Source organism: Zosterops lateralis (genome assembly GCF_965231275.1).
Source record: "Zosterops lateralis genome assembly, chromosome: 29".
Taxonomy (NCBI): domain Eukaryota; kingdom Metazoa; phylum Chordata; class Aves; order Passeriformes; family Zosteropidae; genus Zosterops; species Zosterops lateralis.
The window spans coordinates 6100365-6112865 of NC_139789.1; the positions used below are offsets into that span (position 1 = coordinate 6100365).

General features: G+C 50.3%; 1 protein-coding gene across 1 annotated transcript; it reads right to left on the minus strand.

Moving 5' to 3' along the window:
• Nucleotides 1–325: 325 nt before the first annotated feature.
• On the minus strand, nt 326–11940 carry UHRF1 (ubiquitin like with PHD and ring finger domains 1; the record flags this gene model as incomplete). The annotated part of the gene is made up of 16 exons (XM_083880112.1): nt 326–730; nt 1300–1398; nt 1639–1796; nt 1918–2029; nt 2409–2546; nt 2648–2810; nt 3621–3727; nt 4247–4351; nt 5099–5206; nt 5282–5405; nt 6152–6335; nt 6506–6612; nt 7345–7560; nt 7948–8120; nt 8868–9131; nt 11788–11940. The coding sequence occupies 16 exons, from the start codon at nt 11938–11940 to the stop codon at nt 584–586; spliced, it is 2358 nt and encodes a 785-aa protein (XP_083736238.1). The 3' UTR covers nt 326–583.
• Nucleotides 11941–12501: the final 561 nt, after the last annotated feature.

Sequence of the window (12501 nt, forward strand, 5' to 3'; positions counted from 1 at the left end):
TGTCAAATGTATAAAACCCAGTTCTTACAAAAAAAAGAAAATAGCAAAAAACTCGCTTGTGGTACAAAGCCAGAAATCATCTTGTACAAATTGAGTATCAAAATGCTGCCAAGGTGATGCACAAGTCTACCTTGATGGCCAAATCCCCAGACAGTGAAGATTGTTCTAGCAACCAAGCCATTTTTGGAATAAAAAATAAACAAAAATAAAAAGGGGCACAGGGGGCACTCTGAGAACTTTCCTCACCATTAGCAGCCTCACCGGAAGCACTTTCAGTCCATTGGAAACAAATAATTCTGTGCTGATAAATGTCAGGTTTGAGGGGATGAAAAAAAAAAAAATTTAAAAATGCAAAGTTCAACATAGAGAACAAAAAACAAAACCCACGAACAGACAAAAGGAGTTTACAGGGTTTTTTTAAAAATAAAAAAAAATAAAAAAAACCCCAAAAAAAACAAGGAAGACTTAAAACCATTTTTACGGGGGGTTGGGAGGAAACACAGACTTATGGTTTTTTTTGTTTGTTTGTTTGTTTTAAATTAAGCCCGGGGGTGGTTTGGGGAGGGAGAAGTGCTTTGGGGGATCACCGGCCGCTGCCGTAGCCGGGGAAGAGCTGGGCCAGGACACTCTGCAGGGCCTCGTTCACCTCCATGCTGTAGCCACGGCCCAGCTCGTAGCGACACGCGGGGCAGCTGAACACAGAGGCCTTGAACGACCTGTCCAGGCAGTCCTGGGGACACAGAGCAGTGCTGGGGTCAGGGACAGGGACACAGACAGCACCGGGGTCAGGGACAGGGGCTGGGGACAGCGCCGGGGTCAGGGACAGGGACATAGACCAGCACTGGGGTCAGGGACAGGGAACTGGGGTCAGGGACAGGGACAGGAGCCAGCACCGGGGTCAGGGAGAGGGACAGAAACCAGCACTGGGGACAGAAACAGGGAATTGGGGTCACTTGGCACAGCCCCGACATTCCAGGGGGAACAGGAGCACTGCACTCCAACTGAGAGTGTTCCTGCTGGACACTGCACAGATCAGGGAATTCCAGCCTGGCTTGGCTTAGAGGGACCTTAAATCGCATTCAGTGCCACCCCTGCCATGGCAGGGACACCTCCCACTGCCCCAGGGACACCTCCCACTGCCCCAGGCTGCTCCAGCCTGGCCTGGGGCACTGCCAGGGGTCCAGGGGCAGCCACAGCTGCTCTGGGGATTCCATTCTGGGGCCTCCCCACCCTCCCAGGGAGGAATTCCTTCCCAACAGCCCAGCAGAGCCCAGCAGAGCCCAGCAGAGCCCAGCCCACCTTGCAGACGTTGTGCTGGCACACGGTGGTGACAGGCCTGAACACGACCTCCTGACAGCAAATGCACAGAAAGGCCTCCTCCACTTTATTCAGAAATTTCTGCAAAGAGAAAAAGAAAACGTTTCAATCAATTTAGTGCTGAAAGACACATCAATTAACCCAAACCCCCACCATTAAATGCAAGGGATTACTTTGATCATAGAAAGATTCTCAACAAATCTGAACATGCAAAATCTGTCCCATTAAACCTGCCGGGGGTGTTTACACTAAAATAAGATCATTTTAGGTCTGAGGCTGTTGTTTAACTCAGGTTTGTGTCTGGGGAGAAGCCCAATGTACCGGTCCATCTTTGAGAGCCTCTAGGACTTCATTCCACAGTTTCTCGTTGGCTTCATCACTTTTTATAAGAGATTTCTGCTGGGATGTCAGCTTGTATGGCTCAACTTTAGTTTTCTTTGGAGTCCCTTCTGGAGAGCTGATGAGTTTTTCCTCCCCACCTGGCAGAAAACACAAAGATTTAAAAAAAAAACCAACCAAAAAATCACCAGAAAAGAGTAACCAAGTAAAATGCACAAAAACCTTCAAGGCTTTCTATATCCACTTGCCTACTCCACAAACCTGCTGATTTCCTTTTCCTCTTGCCTTTCCCTGGGCTATCAAACTCATCATCTTCGTTATTTTCTTTTTCCTTGTCTTTGTTTGCAACGGCTTCCAAATATCCTTCAGGATACTGAAACAGAACCAAGAGCATCCAATGCAAACACACTGGTGAGACTTGCAGACCAAGGCAGGTCCAAAAGTCTGGAGAACTGCTCCAGGGGCAGTTTTAATCTATTTTAACAATAGCAACAAATCTCTGCTATAGGGAAGCACTTCACAGCCTATAGAAATGCCATACAAAAAAAAAAAAAAAAAAAAAAAAAAAAAAAAGAAAAAAAGTGAGTTTTGTCCCTTTAGCCTCCTGATGTATAAAAACAACTCACCAGACTATATATTTATATATATTTATATCCCCCTTAGTCTTGATTTTTAGCTAAGGATCATCCTCACTAAGAACATTTAACAGGAAAACCCCTGCTCCCCATCAAGTTAATGCCCCAAGGCAATACCTGCATTGTCAGGCCCAGCTTCTTCATCCTGTCCTTTCCCTCCTTGGTCCAAGGAGCAGGTTCCTCATCGTCCCTCTTGAGCAGGTAACGCCACACCAGAAATCCAGATTTCCCCGTCTCGGGCCAGTACTTCACCACCTGCAACAACCACGGCACGTCCACCACGCTGTGCAAGAAGCCCCCTGGCCATGAGCACAGCCCTTTTCCCTGGCTGAGGAGGGAACCCTGGCCCCGCTCACCTTGTAGATCCCGTCGTATCTGTTCCCCTCCAGGGGCGCGTACTTGCTGTGTTTGCCGCCCTTGACGCTCCTGACCACGCGCACCGGCTTCCCTGCCCGCCAGTCCTTGGCCTCAGCCCCGTGCTTCTCGTTGATGGGGGCACTGCAGTTCAGGGCCAGGGCTCTGCAGGGAAAGGGAAAGCTCGGGGTTTGTCTGGGCACAGCAGTGCTGAGTGCCCTGTGTGAAGCTGACAGCCCTGGGGGGCACGTATCCACGGCTGAGTGTTCGTGGTGTTACCCCAATGCACCAGCCCACTTTGGTTCCTCCACGCCAGTCCAGGCTTAGCTGGGACAGCAACAGCTCAGAATGACAAAAATGACAAATGGTCTGGGCTCCCCAAGGTGACCAGTGGCTGCAAAGGTGTCCAGGAGAGAGCAGAAGAACTCCTACACCAATTTACTGCTCTGTGGAGTCCTCCAGTTTCGAGAAGGCTGAAATCTGATCTTATTGTCCTTGTGGTATCTCCTGCCTTGACCCAAACCCTAAGAGTCCTCCCCTATAATACCCTATAAAACCCACCACCCTGCCCCTGCTCACGCTCTTTGTCTTCTCCTCTCTCCTCAGCTCTGGGGGAGATAAAAATGGATTCTTGAGCTTAACACAACAGACTTGTCTCATCTCTTTCCCTGCTGGTGGCTGAACCTCCCTGGACAGAATGTTCACTGTAGCCAAGTGCTGCTCCACTGCTCTGCTCCTTAAGTCTCAGCCAGTATTGCCCCTGACACCAACACCACTCACAGTTCTGTCCCATTACAGTGCACTGAGAGGAACATTCCCATTGTGCAGCTGATCTGCAGCCCAAACCACAGCCCAGACTCAATTCTGACCCGTTTTTTCCTCTTATCCACCTTCCCTGGATGCCAACAGCCCCAAAACCCCTGGTGGTGACAGACTGGAGGGTGCTGAGGGCAGGATGAGCCCCAAGGTCCCCACCTGTTCATGTTGGTGAGTTTCTGATCACAGGACTGCTCTGCCGTGCGTTTGTTCCCAGACAGGTCCCGGCCCCCGCTGCCCGTGTAGGTGAAGGAATTCCCGTGATCCTGAAAGGAACGAGGATGGTTTGGACACAGGCACAGAAAAGAATTCAACAAAAGCAGAACAGGCTTCTAACCAGGGAGGTTTGGCAGGACATTCTCAAAAAGGAAAAGTGCTTTCTGAATTTAAGCTCCCAGGCTGAGGCTGTCCCTTATCAGGCTGCCAGGAGAGGGTGACAGAGTTGTCTTGTCACAAACCTGAGCAGGGCAAGGATCTCACACAGGATCTGCTGGAAGGGAACAGCTGCCAGCACAGCCCACGGGACTGCTCAAACTACTGTGGGTGTAATGCAGACCTTGGGAAGTCTCAGCTCTGGAACCAAAAGCTGACACAGGGATATTAAAGTGGGTTTGGATGACCCTGTGGCTCAGTTGGCACAGATCACTGCAGCTTTTCCTTGCCTCGTTTGCTCCTGAAGGAAACAGGTGAAGCTGGGCAAGTGTTTGGTGCAGAGTGTAAAAAGTAACAGGGGCCAAAAGTAACAAGTTAATTGGGTTGTAAATAAATAATCAGAATCCACTCACGATGTCATCTTCATATCCTCCTGCCAGCACCAGGGAATAGGCCCCATCGTTGCTCCTGCCATGGATTCCTGCCACGTGGGGCCTGTGCACCCCAGACTCGCTCACCTGGAGACAAAACCAGCTTTGGAGACACCTCCTCTCATCTCAGCAGCCCCACACAGCCCTGGGCCTGCAGCTGAACCAACTGTGCTACCTCACATCTGCTTTCCATCTATCACAGGGGGAAGCTGCTCTCACCATCATCATCCTCCAAAAAGCTCCAGGCAAAAGAAAGAAAAGTAAAAATGGCACTGAGTCTATCGGTAAATTGAAGACATGGATAAAGTTTGTGGTGCAAACCTAATAATTTGGACATTTCTTACTGAAATTGTTTATTAAAAAGCTAGAGGTATTTAGAAATAACACAGATATTAAATATTTGTATAAAGTTCTGAAAGAGTTGTAATAGCAACCTTCCCTCAATATTCGAAACCAAGATCTGGATAGGCCAGTGCTTTTTTCTGCCCCAACTTTCTAACAGGATGAGAAACCTTCTGTTTCATGTGTGGATATTTGAGAGACCCTTGCCAGGGCACACTACACACCTCTGGGAACAAATCTGTTTGCTTTGGGGTTTTTGGGCGACCAAGAAGAGCCCTAAAACAAAAACAACCCTGCACTTGCTGAGCCCCAACAAATGCAGCATTAGTCATGGAACACTTGATGCAGACAAAGCCAGAATTCTTTTCCTCCTGCACTTCCACATATCCAGTGACACCCACATTTCCACAATAACTGTTTCAGGTTTCCTGGAGGAGCTGGACCATTCCCATCCCTCCCCACGGCAGGTCAGGCCAGGATTCAGCCTCATACCTGAACCCTGAATTTCCACATGGTGCCCACGGGGATGCCAGGGATGGGTCCATAGTGGTTGGAGGGGACGATGGTGCATTCCTTGGTGCGCCCCACACACGCCATGCCCTGGGCAGAGAGCAGGATCAGCCAAGGGCACAGAGGAACAAACACAACTCCGAGTAAAACAGCTTTGGAACTGACCTTGCCCCAGTCTCTCCGGGAGGAGGAATTAGCAGATGCCATCTTTTGTTTCTTTTTACTTTCTTTTAATTTCTCTCCCGCTAAAACCACCTCACTTGCATCGTTTCGACACTCGGGGCAATACCTAAAGTCATTGAAAATTGACAAGCAGCAAAGGCTTCAATTAGGAGCTTTTCCTCCAAACACAGTGAGTTATGGTACAATTTCCCCAGGTGAAACCAGACATGGGAACATTCTCCATGCTGGAATCTGACCTACAACAGCTCCTGTCCCTGCACCAGCCACTGCAGGTGTGTCAGGAAAGAGCTGTGTCATAAAATCATTGCCTCCAGTGCTCAAACAGGGCAGAGGGAACAAACCAGTGCATTTCACTGACTCTGTGTTCACTCTCCTCATCTCTCAGTGTGCATATCTCATGTACAAACCAGCCTGATGTGATGATGGGGTCTGGGGTCTGCCTGCAGTGACCCATAAAAGCCACTGCACACATGAAACTTCCAAAAATCAAGTTCTCATTTGGTTCTCTTTGAATCCCAGGCTGGATTGGGTTGGAAGGACCTTAAAGCTCATCTCGTTCCACCCCCTGCCATGGCAGGGACACCTCCCACCATCCCAGGCTGCTCCAAGCCCTGGCCTTAGGCAGGAACACAAAAAAGGCACCAGGATCTCAAAACTAGGAAAAGACACTAGCTTAAAACAATTCTCATTAAGCTCAAGAAAAGCCATGAAGTTTTACCAAAAAAAAAAAAAAAAAAAAACAAAACACATCCCTGTACAGCCACTGAAAAGGGCAGCTTCAATCCCCAGCCCTCACTTCCTGCTGTTAATTAGATGTAATTAGGACACCCCAGAGCCCTCCTGAGAACCCACCAGTCCTCATCGGGGATCCTGCTGAGGGGAGGGTCCAGGCAGTAGATGTGGAAGGCCATGTCACACTCGTCACACATCAGCTGCTTGTCTGGGTCCTGTTTTCCCCCACAGATGTGACAGGCACAGACCCTGCAGGTCTTGTTGGGGTTGTCCTTGCAAGCTTTACACACGGGGCCACTCTGTCCTGTGGGCAAACACAAAACACACTCAGCCAGGGCCAGGATCCACCGGAAATGGTCAAAGAGGCACCAAGAAATGTGTCTTGGAGCTCTCAGAGCTTTGATCCTCACAGGGATAACTGGCAGGACAGCACAAGGTAAGACAGACGTGCAGGAAACTCCATAAAACACTCACGTTTTGGGGTGCCAGAACTGATGGGAGAGGCAGTGCCTGGCTCTTCAATTTTATAGATTTCATCCACTAATATGATTGTGCAGTCGTTCAAGGAATCACCAGGGTCCCTAGAAGAAGTTGAGAAAAGAGATCAGAGTTTGGAAATATCCCAGAGTTCATTCACAGCTGTGCATGCATCAGACTGCTCTGGCATTAAAAATCAAATCATTTTCATGCAATTAGAATTAACCCCCTCTTGTCTTAGGGAGAATTCAGGCACTTGTAGCATTTCAATTATCAAGAGTGGCTGTTCCCCCTCTGCTCCCAAATATATTTCAGAATAATGCTTCTCATAGTTTATAGTTAAAAAGTCAAAAACACTGTGGTGAGAGGAAAAAGGAGGAATACTCTGGCAAGCCAGTGAAAATTACCTGAAAATTAAAAAAAAATATATCCTTTTCTTCCTGAAGTTGAGAGTCTCCTTTAGGAGAGAACTGGAATAATTTTTCATCACCTTTATAAAGTGAGAGTTCATTCTACATCATCCTATCTCCAGAAAACATTACACTGCAGTTTTTGTAAAGCCATTGTGGATAATTAACACATAATTTGCCTCATGGTGAATGCAGGGCTTTGCATCCTCTCAGCATCAGATAAATCCATGGATCAGCATTCCTCAAAGTCTCCAATTCCTCAGTGGAAGTTAACCAGACTTGCAGAATGCTGAAGTTAATCCCTCAAAAAGGCCAGGCCACTTTTCCTCTGCCCCCAGCACTACTGCTGCAGCAGAGTCACCACTCAGAGCTCAGAAAGCTGCAGCAGAGTGGGGAAATCCCATTTATTCCACGTGCACAGCTTACCCGAGCAGTATCTTTGCGTTGAGCTCCCTGGTCATTTTTGTTTCCCTTTTCTGCAGGATCTCAGCGTCGTACCAGAAGCCCCTTTCCTTGGGCTCATCAGGGTTGTAGTTGACCATGACCACCTGCCCCACCTCCAGCTGGTGCCACTTGAGGATGGTCCGAGCCCGAGCCCGGACGTTGTTGGAGGTCATCTGCACCACCCCGTTCTCTGGGTAACTTGGGAGGGACAGAACAGAAATCACAGTCAGCATCAGTCCTGGGGAGTCACTGGGGTTGTGCAGACAAGGTTGATTTTGCTGTGCAGCACAGGAATATCATCAAAAATCTCCTCCCACACAGATAGAGTCAGAACCAACCAGTCTGATGTTGCTATTATTGCCTCCCTTTAACACCAGGACAGCAGCATTTCCTATAAATCCATAAAAACGTGATTCCAGCCCCCTGGAATCCCAACTGCAAAACAACCTTGCAGTTGCCAGGGCACAGTGACATAACAACTGCCCAGCTCTGCTTTAACTTGTGCAAAATCTGCAATAAGATTTCCCATCGACATCACGACCCAAACGACTTTACTGGCCAAGGAGGCAACAAAACAAAACTCACTCATCATATTTCACATGATAAATTATATCTTCTTCAGGGACAGCTGTGGGCTGCTCGGGATCTGTGCAGCTCTCGGCTGATTCACTGGAGGGCTTTTTCCTGGTCACGTTCACAACTGTGGCTTCAAACCAGGCTCCCATGTCCGTGTCCCGAGCATCCACCAGGTCATTGATCTGTGCAGAGCAAAGGGCACAGCTCACCAAAAGGGATTTGCAAATCAGGCATTCATTTCCAACCTACTTGATGATTTAACTGTCTCTAGAACTGCACCATTATCAAGATATTTGACTGATCAGCTTAAAAATCAAGGTTTCCTCTGCTTTGCTGGTCCTGTTGTGCAGCTTTGCAATCTGCTTAGGTTGAATTTGGAATAAATCCATTCTACACCAGCACATGTAAACCCAGCCTTGTTAGCGAGCCCAAACCATTAGTGGTTAGTCTGTAACAGAGTTTCAAAGTGTCTTGCTCATAACCTGGCAAAGACATCACTAGATCTGCAATAAAGTCCATTGAAACAGAGAAGTAAAATTATTCTGAACAGCTGCTCAAGATTTTCTTTTGTCCATTCAAGAAAGTTTCAGTTTGACAAATGTAGTGACTCCAAGCAAAAATATTGGGAAAAATTGTAAAAAAAAAATCAAACAAGAAACTCTGAATGCCTTTTTTTTTTAATCAATTAATGTATTGTAGTTTTAGTTCAAAGGACAAAACGGAAAAAAAAAAATTAAGCATTTTGTCCTACAGCATGCTGCATTGAATTGGTTTGTGGGTTAGTTGGTATTTTTCCTCTTTATTGTTGGAGGGCTCGAGAGGAAGAAAGGAACTGCCCACACAATTGGGGCATGAAGGATTCCCAGCAGAGAACAATCCCCCGGGCCAGGCAGAGCTCTGGGGGCTCCCGGTCACCACCGAGCACCCACCTTGTAGAGGCCGAAGCAGGGGTGGCCCCAGTGGGGCTGAGCTGCCGTGCCGGGCTGTCCCTCCAGCTCCAGGGCCCCCTCCCCGTTGTGGGAGCTCTTGTCGGACTCGCTGGGGCCGGAGCCGCAGCCGGAGTCAGTGTCTGAGAGCTCGGGGTCCTTGTCCCTGCTCCCGGCGGGCGGCACGGCCGGGCTCTGCCTCACCAGCAGCTGCACGATGTCGTTGAGCCCCACGTTGTAATCAAACAGGGAGTGCCCGTCCTCCATCTGCGGGGAGAGCACCGAGACCGTCCGGGTGACCCTTCACACCCCATCGTCCCCTCCAAACCCCATCGTCCCCTCCAGACCTCACCATCCCCTTTAAACCCCGTTTGTCCCCTCCAAACCCCGCCATCCCCTCCACGCCCCGTTGTCCCCCCCAAACCCCGTCGTCCCCCGGGCCAGCTCTGCCCGCCAAGACCCGCCACGTGGCCTTGGGACCATTATCAGCCATCTCTGGGCCCTTCCTCTCTCTCTCTCTCTCTCTCTCTCAGTGCTGCTGTTTCCATGTGCTTTTTGCAGTCAGCACACAGTCTGTAACACCAAGGCTTCCCTGCTGCCCTGGGTTTGCTGCCCAGCCTTTGTGAGATCTGGGAAAGTTTGCAGCACGTTCCCAAGAAACATCAATTAAATTATTACAGACCCCCCCCACATTCCTGTCAGGATTCAGAGATAATTCCACATTACCTACAAACTCAAAGGGAAATTATTTCTTCCTCGATTCAGACACGTGCCAAATGCTAATGCAGACTGTCTTTATATTTTAATTGTGTGTGATCCAGATTATTGCTACACCACCTCCATTAATCGCAGCATTAAGTAGAAGCCAGAGTTAAGCACACACTCCTCTCCCAGCAAACACGCATTTTTTCCATTGAAAGCAAAATCAAGAGAGATTCAATTCAACTTGAAACTGCCCAATCGCTCCCCAGCGTAGCCAGGCGTGCCCTAATTTCACACCCTCTCTAATTCTGAGTTTACTTGGCAAGTCTGGCACAGTTTGTAGTCAAAACAAGACCCCTGTCCCTGCAAAAAGAGAAGTGCAGAGGGAGAAAAGTCCCTCAATCACCTCTCGAGAGCTCTAAGGAGCACAACCACTTTAGAGTTAACACTGCAAGGCTGGAGCCCACGGAGCAGTCAGAAGTTCAGACAAGCTTCCCCACATATTTAAGGTCTGACTAAGAAATTATACAGGAAATGATCATCCCCTTCCAGTCCAAACCACCAGAAAAAGCAATCCCTGGAGCTTTGTTCTCTATCGGGGGGGAAGCAGAGCAAAACCACAAAAATTTACACTTCACAGGGATCACTATGATAATTCAATTCTGATTTATGGCGTCAAATGGCTCTGGAACAATCCCTGGAAATCTGACTGCACAGGAAGAGGTCTGAGCTTTTTTTTTGCTGGTTTAGAGATGAAAACTCCTGGAGATACATAAGAACACACCAGAAATGGGTTGTTTCTTCTCAGCCGAGATACAGTGTCACAACCATGGGAACAAGAGCAGCAGAGGAACAAGAGTGACAACAGGTGCAAAGCGAGATGGGAGAGCTCAGGAACAGGACAGGAAACCACAGGAGCTCAAAGCACAGCCAGAAAGAAGAGCCCGAGGAACAAAGGAGGCAGGTTTTATCTAACAGCCAATTTCTAATTTTCTAACCCCATTTAGAAACGTTTGTGGGTAAGAAATGGAACATTTGCAGGGATCCCAACAAAGCACAACGGGAACAAGGCCTGGGAGAGGCTCTGGGGGATGTTCCTGAGCCAAGGAAGGCTGGAAGTGCAGCAGGGATTCCCTTTGGAGGGCAAGGACATCCTGATGAGGAGTCACCACTGCTGGGAAGGTTTAACCCTGCACAGACCCCAGGGAAAGGCTGACAGGAGACACCTGCCCTGAACCAACCCCTTTATCACTTAATTTACAACACAAACGGGTCATTAACGCGTCCAGATCTACACTAACCCAAGAGAAAGGTGCGTTACACCCAGCAGCCCTTCAGGGAGGTCACACCATCCTACAGGGAGGTCACACCATCCTAAAAGCCTCACTTTGTGCCAGAGCTGGTACCTGAGCCCAGACTGAGCCTACTCCAGGTGTGTTCCCATGTCCTACAGCCACACCTGCTAATTACAGAGCACAGTTAGCTCAGGACAGCCTAAAGCAGAAAGAAAAGCAGCTGGAAAAGAGTTGTCCATCTCCAGCCAACTCAGCATCCCGCTGCTTTTCCTGGAATTAATCCTGTGGTCCACCAAACTCCAGAGCAGGAGTTTCTCTGGCACGAAGGTTTAGCAGCACAGGACTAGGCAGAGTACAGCAATTCTATTTTAAAGTGGTTTTGATTGATTTCAGCGCTAATTCAGTAATACCATGAACTCACAGGGAAGGAAACAGATGTACAACAGCAATTGTAAATCTATTATTGAGAACATAATAAGCACTGAGCCACTCAAGTGCTCTGTACCGAGTGGGAATTTGCTATCAGAGCTAAAGAACGCCAAAATCATGAGTTGCTTTTCCCAAATTACACAGAAAAATGAGATCTTTACACCCTTCAGAGCAGTGAAATTCACAAGGCTCAAAAACATTAAACATTTTAAAGACCATAAAACCTCCGCTAATTTCCAGACACTTCATAGAGGCGATGTCAAGGCAGAAGAGCAACACATCAGGCGGAAAACAGTAAGGAGAAGTGAGAATAAAGACTATTCTGCATCTGGATCCTCTCCTGCAGACCCGGGGCCGCTAGATGGCAGCAAAACCCCTCCTTTCCCCCCAATTCAAATTAAATGAATTAAACCATCCGTGCTCAGCTGGCCGGGAGGACGGGGCCGGGCGGGTGTCCCCGCTCCCAGGCCTGTCAGCGCCCCCCGCCAGGCCGGTACCTGCTTGCCGCGGTAGAAGAGGCGCTGCCGCTGGGGCTCCACGCCGAACACCTCGTGGATCCGCAGGCGCAGCCCCTCCACCTTGGTGAGCTTGGAGAGCGAGTCCACGCGGTGTGTCTGGCTGCCGTCCATGGTGCGCACCTGGATCCACATGGCGCCGGTGCTGCCCCGGGAGCGGGACCGCGCTCAGGCGGCGGCGGCACCGGCGGGGCGGGGCCATGGCCCGCGGCCGCGCCTCCCTCCCCGGGCCCGCCGCGTCCCATTGGCCGCCGGCCCGGCCGGCTCGGCCGCTGATTGGTTGAGAGGCGCGGGCCCCGCCCCCCCCACGCGGGAGCTCTAACGGCTCGGCTCGCGCCGGCCGCATCTCGCGCCACAATTGAAACGCGCCCGCCGCGCCCACTCGGCAAATCCCGCGAGATCATGCAAATGAGAGCGGGGATAAAGGGGCTGGGGGGGAAAGCGCGTGCTCTTAAAGGGGCCGTCACCGCCTCCCGCACAGCGGGGACTGGGACCCCCGCCCGTACACCCACCCCGGGACTGCAGGGGAACCGCGGGGTGTCAGAGACCCCCGGACCCGCCCCAGCCCCGCCGCGTCATCCCCGCGCCCCCCGCGGGGCGCTGCCCCTCCCCGAGCCCGCGGGGCACCGGCGCCGCCGGCACCGCCCCTGCCCTGCCGGGCACACCCCCCTCCCGCGGGCCCGTTCGGGGCGGGGG